The following is a 19074-nucleotide window of genomic DNA, read 5'->3' as shown; positions in this document are numbered from 1 at the left end:
GAGGAGGAAGCAGGCTCCCCGCAGAGCAGAGAGCCCGATGTGGGGCTCGATCCCAGGACCCTGGGATCATGACCTGAGCAGAAGGCAGAGGCTTTAACCCACTGAGCCACCTAGGTGCCCCTCCTTCCATACTTTCTTACACTTTTTATAATGTAAGAGCTTCAGACACAACAAACTTTTCAGTTTAATCTGCACTATTAACACTTTCCCCATTTCTTAAGTACAAACAATCAACAAAAGGTAAATCAAGCCCTGATTTATAGCAACTTGCCAATTAATGTGGAGTAATTAATTCCTGCCGTAACTGATTACAAAATGTACAATAAACTGAAAAGACAAAATACAGGCTGGTAGAAAATAACTGTAAAACATGTATCTGACATAGGATTTATATCTGAATATGTAAAGAAATTTTAAAAGAAACCCAATACTTAAAACAGGTAACCATTTTGTAAGACAGATAGTTCTGAAAATTGGTTGCAAAATAATAAAAATATATTTAATGCTACGAAACTGTAAGATGGGGGGTGCCTGGGTGGCTCAGTCAGTTGAGCGTCTGACTCTTGACTTCAGCTCAGGTAATGATTTCAGGGTCCTGGGGCCAAGCACCAAGTCAGGCTCTGCGCTCAGTGTGGAGTCTGCTTGAGGATTCTCTTATCTCCCCTGCCCCACCCCACATATATACGCATGTGCTCTTTCTCTCCCTCTCTAATAAATAAATAAATCTTTTTTTTTTTTAAGATTTCATTTATTTATTTGACAGACAGAGATCACAAGTAGGCAGAGAAACAGGCAGAGGGTGGGGGGAAGCAGGCTCCCTGCGAAGCAGAGAGCCCAATGCGGGGCTCGATCCCAGGACCCCAGGACCATGACCCGAGCTGAAGGCAGAGGCTTCAACCCACTGAACCACCCACATGCCCCTAAATAAATCTTAAAAAAATAAAATAAAAATTAAAATGTTGGGGTACCTGGGTGGCTCAGTCAGTTAAACATCTCCCTTCAGCTCAACTCATGATCCTAGAGTCCTGGGATCAAGCCCTGTATCAGGCTCTCTGCTCAATGGGGAGTCTGCTTCTCCCTCTGACCCTCCCTCCTCTCCTGCTCTCTCAATCTCTCTCTCTCTCACTGTCCCTCTCAAATAAGTACATAAAATCTTTCTGAAAAAAATAAAAAATAAAGATGACTAAGATGGTATGTTTTACATTATGTATATTTTACTACAATTTTTTTAAATAGGAAAAGCTTTGAACAAATACTTCAACATAGAATATACTGGGATGGCAAATAAGCACACAAAAAGAAGGCTCAATATCATTTAGGGAAAGGCAAATTAAAACTACAAAAAGCTACCACTAAACTCCCAGCAGAATAGCTAAAATTGAAAAGCATAACCATATCAAGTATGCTCAGGATGTAGAATTGAAACCCAGGCTACACTTGTGGAAATATAAAATGTTACAACCACTTTTGAAAACAGTTTGGCAATTTCTTAAGAAGTTAAATATACTCCTACCATATGACCCAGCTTTCCACTCCTAAGAAAACTGGAAGCATTATAACCACAAAGATTTGTACACAAATGTTCACCCCAACTTCATTTGCAACAGTCAAAAACCAGAAACAACCCAATATTCCTCCAAAAATGAATGGATAAACAAATTGAGGAGTTAGTTCTACAGTGGAATACTCTTCAGCAAGAGACAGGAATGAACTACTGATAAACTCAAAAATAATTATGCAAAAAAAGATGATAAGAAAGAAAGACATATGCTGAGAAAAGCCAGACAAAAAGAGTTCATACTGTATAATCCTACTAATTCAAATAAAAAGTAGCATGTAGCAACACAGAGTAAGCCAATGCATGTGGGTAGAAAGAAGAGACAGAGAGGTACAGAAGGGAAGAGTTACAAAAGGGCACAAGGAAACTTGAGGATGATGAATGTTTATTACCTTAGTTGTGATAGTTTCACAGGTGTATACATATTTCAAATGTATCCCTCTGTACACTTTAAATATAGGCAGCTGTATGGTAATCCTAGCAAAATAGACCTCTGTTTCTAAAAGGGTCATCATTTGATCTAGCTTAAACTATGAATGGAGAAAAAGAGATTCACATAAGTCAGTCACAGCAATACAGGATAGCAGGATGCTTAATCAAGTTAAGTAATGTGGGACCTATACGAAGTACCTGAAGTCACCGAAGGCCTTATTGGTTGGATTAATGGTAATCACCCTATCCATATCCCTCCGGTAAGAGAGCCTATCAAGTTGCTTCAGTATAGCAATATTCTCACAACCCAGTTCTAATCTTAGCCAGAAGAAATGTAAGTTGTTGTATGGCTCAGCACATTTAGTTTTCCTCATCTTGATATTCTAGCCTAACCAGGGGGCTCAATTTTTTCCAATTATGTCCCAAGTCTTCCAGTGCCCAACACACCAAAACTGACTACTTCAGATTCCTAACAGCTGTTCCTAATCTTAACATAACTGGCTCCCCTTCTCAATTCAGAAATATGCTACCTTGCCCAGTCATGTGGACCTTAGAAATTCTTTGATCCATCAGGACCTGTCCTGGTCTGTCTAAAACCTGAATAACATCTCGTGTTTTCAATACTGCTTCGTTCTCAGTTGTCTCTCATATCCCATCCCTCCAAGTCCCAACCTTACACTTTAAGCTGGTCTTCCCATCTTAGATCTGCTTCTCAGACTTTAACTCGTTTGCTGTTCTTGAATTTAAAGACCCTGAGCCTCAGTCCATACTCTGATCTCTCAATCAATCTTGCAGCATGACTATCTCCCAGTTTTACCAATCCTGTTCCTACCCACGTGTAGTTCTTAAAAGCCAGAAAGTCATGTTAGAAACAATGGGTTCTTGGGATGCCTGGGTGGCTCAGTCAGTAGGCATCTGCCTTTGGCTCAAGTCATGGGATTGAGCCCCAAGTCGGGCTCCCTTCTCAGTGGGAAGTCTGCTCGTCCCTCTCTCTCTCCCCTCCTCCTGCTCCCTCTCTCCCTCTCTTGCTCACTCCTTCTCTCTCAAATAAATAAATAAAATCATACCAAAAAAATAGAAAAATGAAACACTGCATTCTTAAAGCATAGATAGAATAGAAATACTAAGAGTAGAAAGGTAAAGGCACAAAGGAAGGGCATAAAAGTTGAAGGAAGAACAGGAGCAAACATTCAAGTGACTGATGTAATTGAGAAAACAGGAGACTGGCCTGAGTGGAACAAGAAGTAGGGTTAAACCACCGTCAGACAGAGAAGTCTGGGCTTGATAAAACAAGTTACTGAAAAACTGCTATACACTCCAGAGCAGGGTAGTGACAGCACCAAACTGTTACAGGTCTAGTACTGAAAAACATGAGATCAGAAGCAGGAGGTGTTAAATGATGCTCTCTTGGAAACCTTGGCCTGAGGTAGCAAATGTCTCTCTTGGGAACCGTGGCCTGAGGTAGCAAAATGTCATGTTCTAGAAAGGTCTCACTGCCAGTGGGAAATGAGACATGAATGTTCTACAACCTAAAAAGAAAAACTGACATATTTTAGTGTCCAAGTAGGTACAGAGTGAATGAAGAAGAGAAGAAAGAGGATAATTACGATAATGGTAATAACTAACATTTACTGATAGCTTACTCTGTGTCACTCATCCACGTAATTCAAAGCAGTAACTCATTTAATCCTCACACCAACTCTTTGAGATAGGAATTATTATTTTTCTTTATAGATGAAGAAACTAAAGCAGAAAGGTTAAGACATTTGCTCAAGGTCACACAAATAGTAAGTGGTCACAGCAGGACTTAAAGGTAGGTAGTACAGCTCCAGAACCCATTCTTAACCACCATAAGAGACCTCTATACATTTTAAGGAAGAAGGGAAGGTCTCCATGCAGTAGGAAAATCAACAACCCTAAAAACTGGAAGAATACCTTATATCCTCTAAGATTGTAGGAAGATGGGTGGTTTTGAAACCATGATTAACTGATGTAAGTATGTTTTATAATAGAACTCAGATTTCAATATTTCAGTCCTTTCTGAATTTGAGGGCTTAAAAGTCTGCTTGAAGTAAAGACAAAATAGTTTCAAAAAGAGAGGGAGAGTCTTAACTTGAGGGTTAACTGAGGGTTTTGGAGGGGAGGAGTGGGGTGGTTGGGTGAGCCTGGTAGTGGGTATTAAGGAGGGCACGTATTGCATGGAGCACTGGGTGTGGTGCATAAACGATGAAATTTGGAACACTGAAAAAAAATTTAATTTAAAAAAATACAGAATAAAACATCTATTTAGGTAGCACACACACAAAAAAAGAATATAGTGCAGAGTATTTTTTTAAAAATCATTAAGTGTACCATCCTTCTTTACCCACATCCTGAGAAGCTCTTCTTCATGAAAGGACCAAGATCATAGCCAAAGGAAAGAATTTCTACTACTTTACTTTATCCTGGCCCAGATACATGGTAATGAACAGAGCCATTGTAATAATCATCAAATCTCTCCACTGATCCTCTGCTCCTAAACCCTTCTCTCTTGCTAACAGAATCTATGACTCTAAATACATGTGGAAACAAGGTTTCATTAAGGGATCACACATAATAAAAGAGGCTTCACTAAGAGAACATCTAAGGTTTCTTTGTTTTATGCATTACTGTCAGAAGAGCAATGAAAATGTGAGCTCTACAGATAATTGAATATACACTGTAAAAGTGTATCCCAATCAGTATTTCACAGGCTCTTAAAACCTTAATGCAAAGTCATTCCTGCTAGCTTTTCCAGGTCACTCTGGTTCCCAGTGTAACCTCAATGAAGGCAATCTCAAAATTATACTTTAATATCTATCACTTTCTCATTAGACCAAAACCATGCCTCTAAAAACTGATCCTTCTTGTAACACAGGGTAATTCTGCTTCTCCCTTTACTCCTTCACAGCAGACTTTATATCTCGAAGTCCAGCTCCTAATTTTCCAAACCTTCTGTGCCCCACACAGAAATGCAATCAAATGAGGAAGCAAGGCATCATCCATGGTCATTTGCTGGTTAAAGGACAGTTTCCCACACAGCAACCTTGCAGTGTGGGTATAATTTAAACTCCTATGTCAGGAAAATTCCCAATTACTACATGACATGGACTTTCACTTGTTCATCCCGAAACCTTCAAGATTACAGGTGAATAGCATAAAGTGTGAGTGCCAAAAGTCTACCACTCGTTCTATGAGAGACTTTTCATCAAAGAGGATACGGAGAACAATTTAAAAAAAAAAAAAAAAAAAACCTGGATTCAACAAAATCAGGTTCTCATAGTCCTAGTTCTTAATAGCAGCAAAAATGCAAAATAAAAAGATTGAAGTAGATGAAATGAGAAGACTGGACCAGATGAAATTCTCTCCTGCAGCAATAAGTCTACAAGATCTACCTAAGGTAAGCTATAATCTAGAAAGCTAGAAACTAAATTTAAAAACACTTGTGAGCCTATGGGAACCACCTGAACAACAATGGCTCTAAGCAGTTTCCAGAAGCAGGAGCCTCACACTGACACTCCCCATTCTGTTTCACTGCACCTCGTCTTTTTTCTTTTATTTTCATAGGCACTCCTTGGGGGCCCTCAAGATTTCTGCTTCATAAAAAAATATTAGATGATTATATTCCCCTGAAATGTTCAGGTTAGAAAGTCATTGTGCAGAATATTTTATTTTTACAAAATGAATCTCACAAATATTAAGTGAACAATACTATGAACTAAGGAAAGTTATTAAAGTTATTCAAGTCAAGTAAGAATAAACTAACCACAATGTTGCACATCTAGATTGTTTTACTGCTAGAATAGGCAGGACCTGAGATACTGCCATGAATAATCTACTGCTTAAAATAAAGAAGGACTAGAAATAAACAAGTTACACATCTCCAGTAACTTAAATTAACTACATGATTTATAAAGATTCATTGTTTCACCATATACACCAATAGAGCTGAACTGGTGTACTTCACTCTACGTAAAATAGTCTTCCATATAAATGTTTCCTAGCTTTTAATTTTTTTTTAATAATTTTTATGTTCAAAGTAATAACTGCACACAGTATAAAAAAGTCAAATAATAGAGAAAGGTACACAATGAAAAGTGAAAGTATCCTTTATACTACTTCAACTAAGTTCACTACTAAAAAAAAAAATAAAACTCTAGTTTAAATGTATGAGGACAGCTACAATATCCATAGTAGATGCTTTATAGTATATGTAAGCCCGCTCCTAATTATCTGATTACATTTTTATATTCAATAAGAGGTCTCTTAAATGATACATACTTAATGTCCAGCTCCATTCTAAGGGCTGCTGAGTTATTCCTGCATACTGCAAGATAAACAACAATTGTGGCATGAAGGTGTCTGACAGTCATGGTAGGAAGGCTTCTGGAACTTCCAGTTCATGAGATTATTTCAATATATATCCCTGGGCAACATACTGTTTCCTATACCTCAAGACAAGTAAAGTCCTAAATTCAACCAAAGGACATTTTTAAATCAAATTAAATTCTTTTTAATCCCCCAACTACACCTGCCTAAATGCCATATAGATGAGAATCATTAAGATTGATCAATAGGTGGTTTATGGGTCAATATTTATTCTTTAATGACATTATTTAATCTACATCTATATACAATATACAAATAAGCAATCTGTTTAAACACTTTTAAAAGTATGCTGTCTAGGTTCTGAGTTGTTTGTTATTTAAGGCTCTCTTTACATGATCTATGCCCATGAAGGCAAAAATCTAAGAAGAGCTGGTCCAAGAAAGCTAAATTTTATAAAAGTTAAAGAATGTTTTTCAGGCGTGCCTGGCTGGCTCAGACACTAGAGCATGCAACTCTTGATGTCAGGGTTGTATGTTTGAGTCCCATGTTGGGTGTAGAGATTACTCAACAATACAATCTTTCAAAAAAAAATGTTTATTTGAAATAAAAGTAGAATCTTAAAATTTTAAGTTTTCTAATTACTAAATAAGCATGTTCTTAACAAAGACCCTTTTGTGCCTAAAGAACAATAAAGTATTTGTTGTTGCTTTTCTACCAAACCGAAAAAAAGCAAAAAACAAAAAAAACCTCCTCTGGAAAGGAAAATAATTACTTCTGGAAACCACATAATAAGATAAACTTGACTATATTTAAAGTTTTCATACATTAACAAAATGGAAACTGCATTATATATGCATAAACATAACTACAAAGTCGCTATATAACAGAAACATGCACACCAAACCCAAAACTATTTTCAAATACTCATTTTAAAACTTAAGGTAACTTGGAAATCCTTTACAAATCAATATATTTGTAACTTAGACTCAAACATTTCATTTCCCAGGCCACTGCCAATTTCAACTTAGAGCTAACTATAAAAAGGAAACAAGTCTAGCTACATTTTCATGAATAACTAACCTTGACTTAATTATATGTTGATTTAGCACACCTCCTACATTTGAAACAAGTTCTAACTAGGAAGGTCACCTACAATAGTCAAATACCAGCAAAGTGATGAGAATGACATAGACCCTATGTCATGAGTTACTATAAAGAGATGATTATTAACCCATTGTTTCTCACCCAACCAAGGATTAAACAAACTTCCCCCTTTATTCCTGCATCAATTTTTCTTTCTCTACTGGATCATTTCATCTATATTATAAACACTTTAATATCTCTCACCTTAAGTAAAATTTCTCACCTGACAACATATTCCATGTGCCCCATTCCCTTGATTTACAGAAAAGTTCATTAAAAAAAAAAAATTACCCTGGGGCACCTGGGTGGCTCAGTCAGTTAATGTCTGCCTTCAGCTCAGGTCATGATCGCAGGGTCCTGGGATCAAGTCCCACATCAGGCTCCTTGCTCAGAGGGGAGTCTGCTTCCCCCTCTGCCTCCCCGCCGCTTATGCTCATGCCCCTCCCCTTTCTCTCTCTCAAATAAATAAATAAAATCTTTAAAAAAAAAAATTACCCTCAGGACACCTGGGTGACTCAGTTAAGTGTTGGATTCTTGATTTTGGCTCAGGTCACGATCTCAGGGTCATATGAGATCGAGTCCTGTGTTGAGCTCCACGCTCAGCACAGAGACGGCTTGAGATTCTCTCTCCCTTTCTCTCCTTCCCTCATCCCGCTCATGCTCTCTTTCTCTCAAATAAATAAAATCTTAAAACAAAACAACAAAATAAACTATCCTCACTTTATTTCCCTTTCTGATTCTCGAACCCACTGCAATTGCGCTTTCATCTCCACAGAAATCGTTTGTATCAAGGCCACCAGTGATCTCCATACTGCCAAATCCAATCTTCAATTCTCAATCCTCATCTTATTTGACCTATTGGCAGAACTTGACACAGCTAATTAATTTTCTCCTCACTGAGGAAAAAATTTCCATCCTTTTGCCTCCTACAGACACCACTCACTCTTAGCTTTCCTCCTGTCCCACTGTTCCTCCTTTAGCATCTCCTTTGCAAATGCTCATCTTCACCCTGATCTCTAAATAAAATTAGTTTGTCTAAGGGCTTAAGTCTTTGAACCTCTTCTCTTGTCCAAATTTTCTTCACTAGGCAACCACAGCCTGTTTAGACTTTAAGTATCACATATATATACACACAAACACACACATACACATACACACACAAACACACACACACACACACATACACCCCCATATATACCTATATATATCTATATGTATATACCTATATATATACCCCATATATACTATATATATTTATCAACACAGTCTGGCCCTTCTTCTCTGTACTCCAGATTCATACACCTAGCTACCCATTTGAAATCTCCACTTACAGATATATAAATATGCATCTCAACATTTACAAAGGTCAAAATACAATCCTAAATTCTACATAAACACCTTAAAGTCTACTTCCCACCTCTACCCCATCTGTCCCTTATCAGTATAAAACCAATTCCGTATTTCCAGTTTCAAGAGCCATTTCCGACTCTTATTTTACTTTACTGATCCTACTTTGTAAAATATCCAGAGTACACTGCTTCTCATCACCTCCACCACTAGCCCCCAACCAAAGCCACTGTCATCTCTCTCTTGTACTATTATAATAAGTCTCCTAGACTCTGTTTCCACAAAACAGACCATCCATACAATAGCAAGAACAATCTTTCTCAAACCTAAGTCAAGTCATGTCACTTTTCTGCTCAAAATTTCTCATGAGTTGCCATCTCACTTGGAATAAAAACCAAGGTTTTTTTAATAGCCTACAAAGCCTCCTCATGATCTAGCCAATCTCATCCACTCCTCTTCCTTTTGTACACGTCACTGCAGCTACACTGTCCTCCTTGCTTTTCCTCTACACTAAGCATATCCTGCTGCAGAGCCTTTGTACTTGCTATTCCTCAACCTGAAAACACTTTCCCTGGATATTGGCAGAACCTCTCTGTTTTATTATTTAGGCCCAAATGTTACCTTATCACCACATTTTTTTACTATCCTATATAAACGAGCACCTCTCTACCCATACTGTCACTCTCTATCCTCTTATCAGCTTTATTATTCTTAGCATCCATTAGCTCCTGATACAGAACATACAGGCATGCCTCGTTTTATTGTGCTTTGCTGTACTGGGCTACACAGATTCTGCATTGTTGTTGTTTTTTACAAGCTGTGAAGGTTTGTGGCAACCTTGAAACAGCAAGTTCATCGGCACCATTTTTCCAATATTTGCTCACTTCTTGTCTCTATCACATTTTGGTAATTCCTGCAAAAGTCTAAACTTTATCATAATAATTATTATTATTACTATTATTTGTTATTGCTATCCATTGTCAGTGATTAACTGATAATGTTTTAACTCACTGATAATGTTTTTTAGCAATAAATATTTTCTAATTAAGGTATATACACTGTTTTCTTAGACATAATGCTATTGTTGTACACTTAATAGAATACATTACAGTATACACATAACTTTTACATACTGGGAAACAAATTCATTTGACTCATTTTATTGCAATATTCATTTAATTGCAGTGGTCTGGAACCAAACACACACTATCTTTGATATATGCCTGTAATTATTTGTTTACTCTCTGGTTTCCCAAGTACTAAAATGTAAGCACCATGAAAGTAGCAATTTTAGTTTATGCAAAATGCAGCACTGGGAGGTAGTCCAAGATGGCAGCAGAGGAATACACTAAACTCACACCCAATGGACACACCAAATCTACTGCCACAAATCGAACAATCCCCTCTGGAAAAGACCCGAAAACTGGCTGAACATTTTGCAGCAAATGGTAAAAGGGCCAAGCTGGGAAGGAGAAGCAAGATGCAGTCTCCTCAAAATCCCACCCCTGGCATGGGGACCCACAATCAGGAGGAATCTCACAAATGCAGTTTTTTTCCTGAGGAAGTAAGGGTTCATATCTCACATCAAGTACCCCAATCCTTGGGAATTGTTACAGAGAGATGAACCCCCAAAACATCTGGCTTTGAACACCAACAGGGCTCACATCCAGGACCCAAACGGCTCACATACAGACCCAAAGGGCTGTAGGAAACTGAGATACTTCTCTTAAACGGCTCACATGCACTTAGTCACCCTGGAAACCAGCACAAAAGCAGTAATTTGAAAAGCGCCCAGACTACATGAAGGAGTTTCACTGGCTAATCCTACAGCATCTGTCAGAGGGGCAGGGGCCTGTTGGACCTCTCTCCAGGGACAGAGGCACTGGCAGGGACTTTATGGTTCTCTCCCTCTGCCTTGAGAGCACCAACAGGGTAACCCACCCCGTGCTCCCCCATGCCCATGTGAAAGCTGTGTCTGCACGAGCCATGTGCTCCCCTATGGGCCTGCTAAAGCTGGCAGGCATATGCTGTCTACACAGGGGACACTCTGATCACTTGCTCTGGTGGCCGGGGGGCCTGCGTTCCTGGGTCCAAAAGGACTGTAACAATCAGAGAGACAATTCACTACAGAGACAGTATTTTGAAAAACATCCCTAGTCTTTCTGTGAAACAGGCCTATTTACTTGCCCAGAGCTTCAGCCTGAGCACCACACTTCACATCAGCTACATATCTGGAGGCTGTGGAGGTGCTTTCAGGAAAAGGGAGCCAGGGGACACCATCTTTACACTCTCCCTAAGCCTCACTACATTTCGCCAGGACCTCCAAAAAGGAGCTTATATACTCATCTAAAGCCCTGGTTTTTGTCACTGTCACCCAGAGGACACCTTTAGATCACCTGGTCTGGAGGCCAACAGGGTGTACAATTACAGCCCTACAGGACTATATATGCCTACATATTTTAAAACCTGCTGCCTGAGGGTCTGGCTTCCAATCAGCCTATATAACTGGGGGTTGCTTGAGATCCACCCCCCAGAACACTGACAAGTCTTGGCACACTCTCAACAACTGGGACTTATCAGGAATAAATCAGGCTGCTTAGAACATCACAAAGGTTTCAGAGAAAACCAAGAGCTAGGGCAAGGTTGAAAGATAAGGTTCATCTGCTACAGGAGGCCACTCTTTGAATACTCATGCATAGAAACAAACAAAGAGTCAAGCAAACTGAGAAAACAGGAAAATGTCCCCCCAAAAAAGAACAAGATAAAACCTCCCCCAAAAACCTCAATAAAATAAAAAGTAGCATTAAGAACACCTGGCATTTAGTTGGGTACATATTTGCTGAATGACTAAATAAATAATAGCTTAAGTTACTATGCTATAAGTTAATAAAGATTAACTCATTTAATCATCAAAAAACTACATGGAGGTATTATTAATATTCCAATTTTACAATGAGACAAAGGCATAAGAGATTAAGTTACTTGTATGTCACATATCATGTAAGTGGTACAGTCAGCCTCCTGTATCTATTAAATGAGATCAAGTCAGATCACACAAATGGACCACTTAACAAAACATTTGGCACATTAAATTACCTAACACTTATGGAATACTTGTTCTGTGACAGACATTAATGTAGGCTCTTTGTTTGTATTTACTTATTTAATTCTCATATTCTTCAATAAGTAGATGCTTTTATTTTCACTATTTTTTATTTATCAGGGCACCAAACCTAATTCAACAGAAGTTACATAAAAGACACTGCTGTGAAAGAAATGGGACAAACTCCAACCTTTACTCTTCTCAGAAGACAGTTAACATGTGTTTTGAAAGTTAGCACTGGAAACCAAATCAAAATGAACTGAATTCCTATCACTTACAGACACACTGTTAATTGTATTTGTTAGCCTGTAGTTCTAGAATGCCTTCTAAGATTCAAAGACAAAACAATCACAGATTTTCTTCATTAAAAACAAAAAAAAAGCTACCCCTTCTCCAAATATCTGATCGCTATTCCATATTGCATGGTATTGTTTAACATATCTTTTTCGTTATATTTTTTAAGGTATTTTTTATTTATCTGAGAGTAGGAGAGAGCATGGGAGGGGAGAAGGTCAGAGGGAGAAGCAGGTTCCCCATGGAGATGGGAGCCCGATGTGGGACTTGATCCCAGGACTCCAGGATCATGACCTAAGCCGAAGGCAGTCACTCAACCAACTGAGCCACCCAGGCTATAATTTATAATTTATAATTTTCATTATAAGGAAAAAGTTAGCTGAATTAAAGTAGATCTTTTTACTATTTAAAACAGAACTTAGTCATTTATATCAATCTGAAATCACCAAGTTTATACACTGCAAATTACCTTCTGTTTTGAAAGTCAGTTTTGTTATCAAAAAATAAATTTTAAAATTACTGCACCTGAGAAAATAGCCAATTCCTTTATCCTTGAGTTAAAGTGAAAGCCAAAGAAATCATGAAAATGACTAAATATAATTTCTTCAGCTCAAAATACAGCATTTATTAAATTTTTAGAGCCATCAGTAGATACTATTCTATATTAATAATTAATATATGAAATATTCTGGTAAAGACCCTTAAAACTTACGGTGCAATAATGGCTCTAGCAGGTCTTTTTGTAGACTGTACTTGTGAGAGCCAACCTTCTAGCTGTGCATTCAGCTGCGGTCCTATAAAAAGAGAAAGAAAGAAATGGGAGTTAGCAGAGAAATGTACTATATACAACCATACATGACACAAAATCCTTATCGAACTTATTTGGGACTAAAATAGCTTAATGGGCACTGGGATCATTAGTTTGTACGTTAATGTTTGATACTTAACCAACTATTAAGCAAGCCATAGAGAAGGCCATGTACTGATTAAACAAAATTTGCTTTTATCCGTTTACTTACTGACAACCATCTTCATTCCAGAACAATACGATCTATAATTTGAGGCACTGTTTAAACAAAATAAAACAAGAAACAAAAGACTCTAGGCATATGAAAAGAGAACACCTGAGTGACTGTTTACAGAGCACCAAAACTTGCCTTAATCACTAAAATCACATCCACAGAGTGATCACTCCCATACCCAAAACCTTTCCTTCTATCCAGTCCAGCCCCTACTCTGATGATCACATTGATAACCAGTGACTATGCCATGTCAAAAATCTCAATTCAAGCATCCCACTCTCCTCACTGCCTATCTTCCCAGTTCACTTCTAGAAGTCTGCTGATTGCCAACAGATTCTGAGTTACTTTCCCCACTATCTTTCCTCTCCTTTCTTCTTCCCCTCTTACCCAGCCTGAGACTTGTTCCATCACTCTGAATCATTTCTTTACCTGTGCCCTCACTCTTGCTCCTCTTTCTCCCCCACAGTCACACACAGTATCTTCACTTGTTCAACTGAATGAGATGACAAACACAACCATATGAACTTTAAAATTATACCCATAAATTGCAGACCCTTAGCAAAGCTCAGAAATCATACCACATTAACCTCATGAACTTGCTCTCCCAGCCTTAAGGTAATTACTTCATATAGCTTCTCATTTTACCTTAAAGCCTCATTCCCCTCTCACTCCCAGCATATGATCACGGTTTTTCATTTTGTCAAGGAAAATCAGAAGATAGCCAACCACCCTAATTTGCCAAGGACCTTCCCAGTGTTAGCACTGAAAGTCCTGCATCTAGGGAAACCTCTTAGTCACAGGCAAACCTGGACATTAGTCACCCTAAATTCAAAAGAGAAGTACTTCCTCTTCTTACCATTTATTTTGCCTTCTCTCCTGTGTCAACACATTGACCTTACTCCTATCAAAAGTCAAACAAATTCTTTCTCCACTGGGTCCCATTGTTTGTCTTCTCAAGGACTCTGCTCCTCTAATTGTCCTACTCTCCTGCACAAACTTGTCCCTTTTTACTAGATCCTTACCATTAGCTTTTTTCCTCTGGCTCTCTTTTTTTATGCATTTAATTGTAAAATATTTAAACGTTACAGAAGAATCTAGATAATAATAAAACAAACATCCATGTACCCAGTACCCCAAAAACCTAAATTTTAGTATTCTTTACTTAAGATCTTCCTTTATTGAGAAATAAAATATTACAGACACACTTGAAAACCTTGCTGATCCCATTATACATTTTCCTCCTCAGAGGGAAATCAAAATCACTTTCTGATTTTGGTGATTATCATTGCATTATATTTTTACTAATGTATATACCCATAAAAATATGCATTGTTCTGCATACGTATTGTTCTGAATGTTTTTAAATACTACATAAATATACTGTGCATGTTCCTCCATAATTTGATTTAGTACACAACATTACTGATAACAGGTACTCGTGCTGATTGTATAATTTTAGTTCACTCACTTTAATGCGGTATTATACTGTGTAAATACACCAAAATTTATCTATTCATTCTCTTCACAGACACTTGGTTGTTTCCACTGTTTCACTGCTAATATGCAATGTTACAAGTGTCTTATAAACATGTATTAAGAGCTTTTCTGGGGGCAGCCTGCTTGGTTCAGTCGGTTCAGCAACTAACTCCAGATTTCCACTCAGGTCAGGATCTCAGGATCATGGGATAGAGCCTGTGTCAGGCTCCATGCTCAGTGGGGAGTCTGCTAAGGATTCTCTCTCTCTCCCTCTCCTTCTGCTCCTCCCAACCACACTCACTTGCTTTCCCTCTCTCTTCCTCTCAAATGAATAAAGAAAAAATGTTTTAAGAGTTCTTCTGGGGTTTAACCACGAATAAAAGTACTGGATCGCCAGAACACTGCAAACTACCCACTGAAGTGGCAGATCAATTTACCCATCAGTGTAAGGGCAAAAAATGAGAAGTTTTCCTGTTAAAAATTAGGGAAAAATGGGGGCCCTGGCTGGCTCAGTCAGTGGAACTTGAGACTCTGGATCCCAGGGCTGTAAGTTCGAGTTCCACGTTGGGCATGATGCCTACTTAAAATAAAAGTTAAGGGAAGAGATTTGTCTTAGAACACAATCGTCTTAGAGCACTTTCTCTAGAAAACTTGGAATCGTAAATTCTTTCTCTATCTCTTGAAATATATGTAAATGTTTTTAAAAGCTACATAAGCTTCTAGGGACCCAAGCTGGCTCATTCAGTAGATCATGTGACTCTTGATCTGGGGATCCTGAGTTCAAGCTCCCTGTTGGGTAAACAGCTTACTTTAAATAATAAATAAATAAGCAAGCAAGCAAGCTTCTAAGCAGCAACCCAGGACTCTCTGAAATGTGATTCGCACCAAAGGAGATAGCACCCTCTTTCCGCCAGTTTTTTTTTCTTTTTTAAGATTTTTATTTATTTATTTATTTGATAGAGAAAGACACACACAGCAAGAGAGAGAACACAAGCAGGGGCAGGGGGAGAGGAAGAAGCAGGCTTCCCACTGAGCAGGGAAGCGCTCAATCCCAGGACCCCAGGATCCTGACCTGAGCCTAAGGCAGATGCTTAATGACTGAGCCACCCAGGTGCCCCTTTCTGCCAGTTTTTGTGGGAAGACAGGAACCTAACTAGCTGATCATCTACTTCCAAGTTGCAAAACTACCTCCTATCATAAGAACACAAGTTTATTTTTAGCCAGTTACAAATACATATGGTCACCGCAATTACCAACTGATTTAGAATGAACTATGTGTGAGAAATGTTGCTATCAAGTCCTCTGACTTGAGCACTACTTACAATTTATCTTGAGAACATGTATGTAATAGGTTGTATCTGGCCATATAAAAGGGTGAGCTCTCTTTAGATCTCTGAAATCTCTTAGCAGATTGACTGTGATGTGCTTCACATTCTGGCTCAATGCTTATTTTCTTTCTCTTCTGCCTCTGAAGAGAGGTTTTTCTGAAATGGAGGTTTTGGTTTAAATTATATTTCTCCAACATCAGCAATGGTTAAAAATTCCCATTTCCCCTCATCCTTATCAATATTTGATACTGACAGAACTTTTAATTTTTTTGGCAAAATGATAGGTATGAAATAATATCCCTTTATTTCTTCTAATTTGTTTTTCCCTGATATCCACTGACATTAAACATCTACTGACTTGGTTATCCCTCTGTATATATTTAGGACTAAATACAGAAACAAGTCAAGTTTATAATGAACAGCCCATCTATAAAATGCCAAAGTACAAAAAACTTCCGATTTCAGCAAACAATGTAGTTTATTTTAATAACTTAAAATTAAGAACAATTCCAAAAACCATTATATTACATAAACTCATTAGTAACTCATGGAAAAAAGTTCAGATTTTCAATGTAAATTTTTAACTGCCAAATAAACTCTGTATTAACTTAAAAGTTAAATATTTCTACATACAGGAAGTTTACAAAACATAAATGAATAATGGATAAAAGCAAAGAACATATTATCTCCCAATTTAGCCACTCTATTGCTAGGACCAATTTCCTTAAAAGGTTCCTAAGGTAAAAGCTAAACTCCAAGTTTCTTAATTGTCTTTGAATAAGACAACTGAGCATATCTATTTATTATGGCTGCTTAACTGCTGATCTATAAAATATCAAGTTAAAAAATGAATTTGAGTTCTTCCAGAGAGACTGATACTTGGCAATATGGTATCCTTAACACATGAAGATGATGAACAAAATATGATTTGTATTTCAAATATCACTGGATTTGAAGGCACACTGATTGAGTAGAAAAATCAGAAATATTGTTAAATCCTAGCGAATCTAATGGCTATGTCACTTTGCCCTAGGATAAATGGGTATTTACTTCTTTGGACAAGATATTAAAAGTAGGTTCCCAGAGGATCAATGCTTCAGGTACTTCCTTAGGAAACAGACAATAAATAATGGGCTGTATTTACTGTGATGCAAATTAACAACATTTCTGCTTCTATCCTACTTGAGTTGGACAATTTCACAAGGAAATTTATTCTCATGGTGACAAAACTACAGAGGTATTAAACATACATACACATACACACATAAACACACCCCTCCTCAGCACTGTTTTTCCTATGCAACTTGTTAACAGAACCATTCTAAGACATGTAATGAAGTAAGCCAAAATGGTTTTCTACACTTTTCTCATTGGTTTGCTCTTCCTATTCTTATTTGCAAACAAAAAATTTTAGTGGTCTGCTCACTCTGAACAGAAATCATGTGTTCTATAAGCTCGTCTCTTCTATTAAATAAATTAGCACATCATGGTCTTAACTATGACTAACAATGTTTTAATGTCATAAATAAGATTTGCCTTCATTTTTTAATTGAATAAATGTTTATGGGACACCTATTTATGTGCCAAGAAGTGGAATGGATGCTATAGTTATAGCAATAAAAAAAAGACAAATGCAATGTCTGCCTTCATGGAGCTTCTGTCAGTGTCTCAAACACAAAGAATGGCTAATAGTTAAAAAACTTCAGACACCAAGGCAAGCTAAAAAAAAAAGACATTTTTGGTTAGAAGAGCCTTCTAGTGTGGCTCAAAGTATCCCACATAAAGAATGACCAACAGTCATAAAATTTTTTATACCATTCTTCCTTAGGTGGTACCTGACTATTGACACAGTAAACTTAATTCCATGGGATTTGTTAAGGCAAAGTAACAAGGGACAAAACAGAAGCAAAAAATATAAAACCAAATGAAAGCACACTGTCAGCACCTAGTATTTTACTGGCATTCATTTCTGTGAAACCTATTCAAACTAGAAAAATTAACCTGTAGTCAAAATATGGGGGGACAAGAGATGGGGGGACACGTGGGTGGCTCAGTGGGTTAGGCAGGCTCAGGTCATGATTTCAAGGTCCCAGGATCAAGCCCCACACTGGTCTCTCGGCTCAGCGGGGAGCCTGTTCCCCCCCTCTCTCTACCTACCTGTCTGTCTACTTGTGATATCTCTCTCTCTCTCTCTCTCTGTCAAATAAATAAATAAATAATCTTTTAAAATAATAATTATAATAACAACAACAACAAGAAGGAGGAGGAGGAGGAGGAGGAGGAGGATAGAGGCACCTGGGTGGCTCAGTCGGTTAGGTATCTGCCTTTGGCTCAGTTCACGATCCCAGGGTCCTGGGATCAAGCCCCCTGTGAGGCTCTCCGCTCAGTGGGAAGTCTGCTTTGCCCTCTCCCTCTGCCTGCCGCTCCCCCTGCTAGCACTCTTTCTCTGTAAAATAAATAAATAAATAAAATCTTTCTTTAACAATAAAAAATAAGGGGCACCTGGGAAGCTCAGTCATTAAGTGTATGCCTGAAGCTCAGGTCATGATCCCAGACTCCTGGGATCAAGCCCCACATCGGACTTCATTCTCCATGGGAAACCTGCTTCTCCCTCTCCCACTCCCCCTGCTTGTGCTCCCTCTCTCACTGTGTGTGTGTGTCTGTCTCTCTCTCTCTCTCTCTCTCTCTCTGTCTGTCAAATAAATAAATAAATAATCTAAAAATAAAATTTAAAAAAATTGAAAATTTAAAAATTTGTTAGACTTTTTTTTTAAGATTTATTTATTTGACAGAGAGAGAAAGAGTACGCACAAGTAGACAGAGAGGCAGGCAGAGAGAGTGGGGAAAGCAGGCTCCCTGCTGAGCAGAGAGCCTGAGGCGGGCTCTATCCCAGGACCCTGAGATCATAACCTGAGCCAAAGGCAGAGGCTTAACCCACTGAGCCACCCAGGCACCCCTATGCTAGACTTGTGGCTGCTGGATCTCTGAATTTCACAGGCCAGTAAAAATTTCCCAAATAAATGG

General features: G+C 38.1%; 1 protein-coding gene across 3 annotated transcripts in view; it reads right to left on the bottom strand.

Annotated features, from left to right (window-relative positions):
* Positions 1 to 19074, bottom strand: part of MEMO1 (mediator of cell motility 1) — a 116029-nt gene that overhangs the window by 48636 nt on the left and 48319 nt on the right. For 2 of the 3 annotated variants that reach the window (XM_032353046.1, XM_032353045.1), the window contains one exon: positions 12937 to 13018. In XM_032353046.1, coding sequence (XP_032208937.1) covers positions 12937 to 13018 — 82 coding nt within the window. Of the gene's footprint in view, positions 1 to 12936; positions 13019 to 16044; positions 16207 to 19074 lie in introns of those variants that run through there. The other variant, XM_032353047.1, reaches the window with a different exon arrangement.

The sequence above is a fragment of the Mustela erminea genome, chromosome 7 (genome assembly GCF_009829155.1).
Source record: "Mustela erminea isolate mMusErm1 chromosome 7, mMusErm1.Pri, whole genome shotgun sequence".
NCBI lineage: Eukaryota > Metazoa > Chordata > Mammalia > Carnivora > Mustelidae > Mustela > Mustela erminea.
Note: the sequence above shows the minus strand (reverse complement) of the source record. Positions and strands in the feature narration are given on the sequence as shown.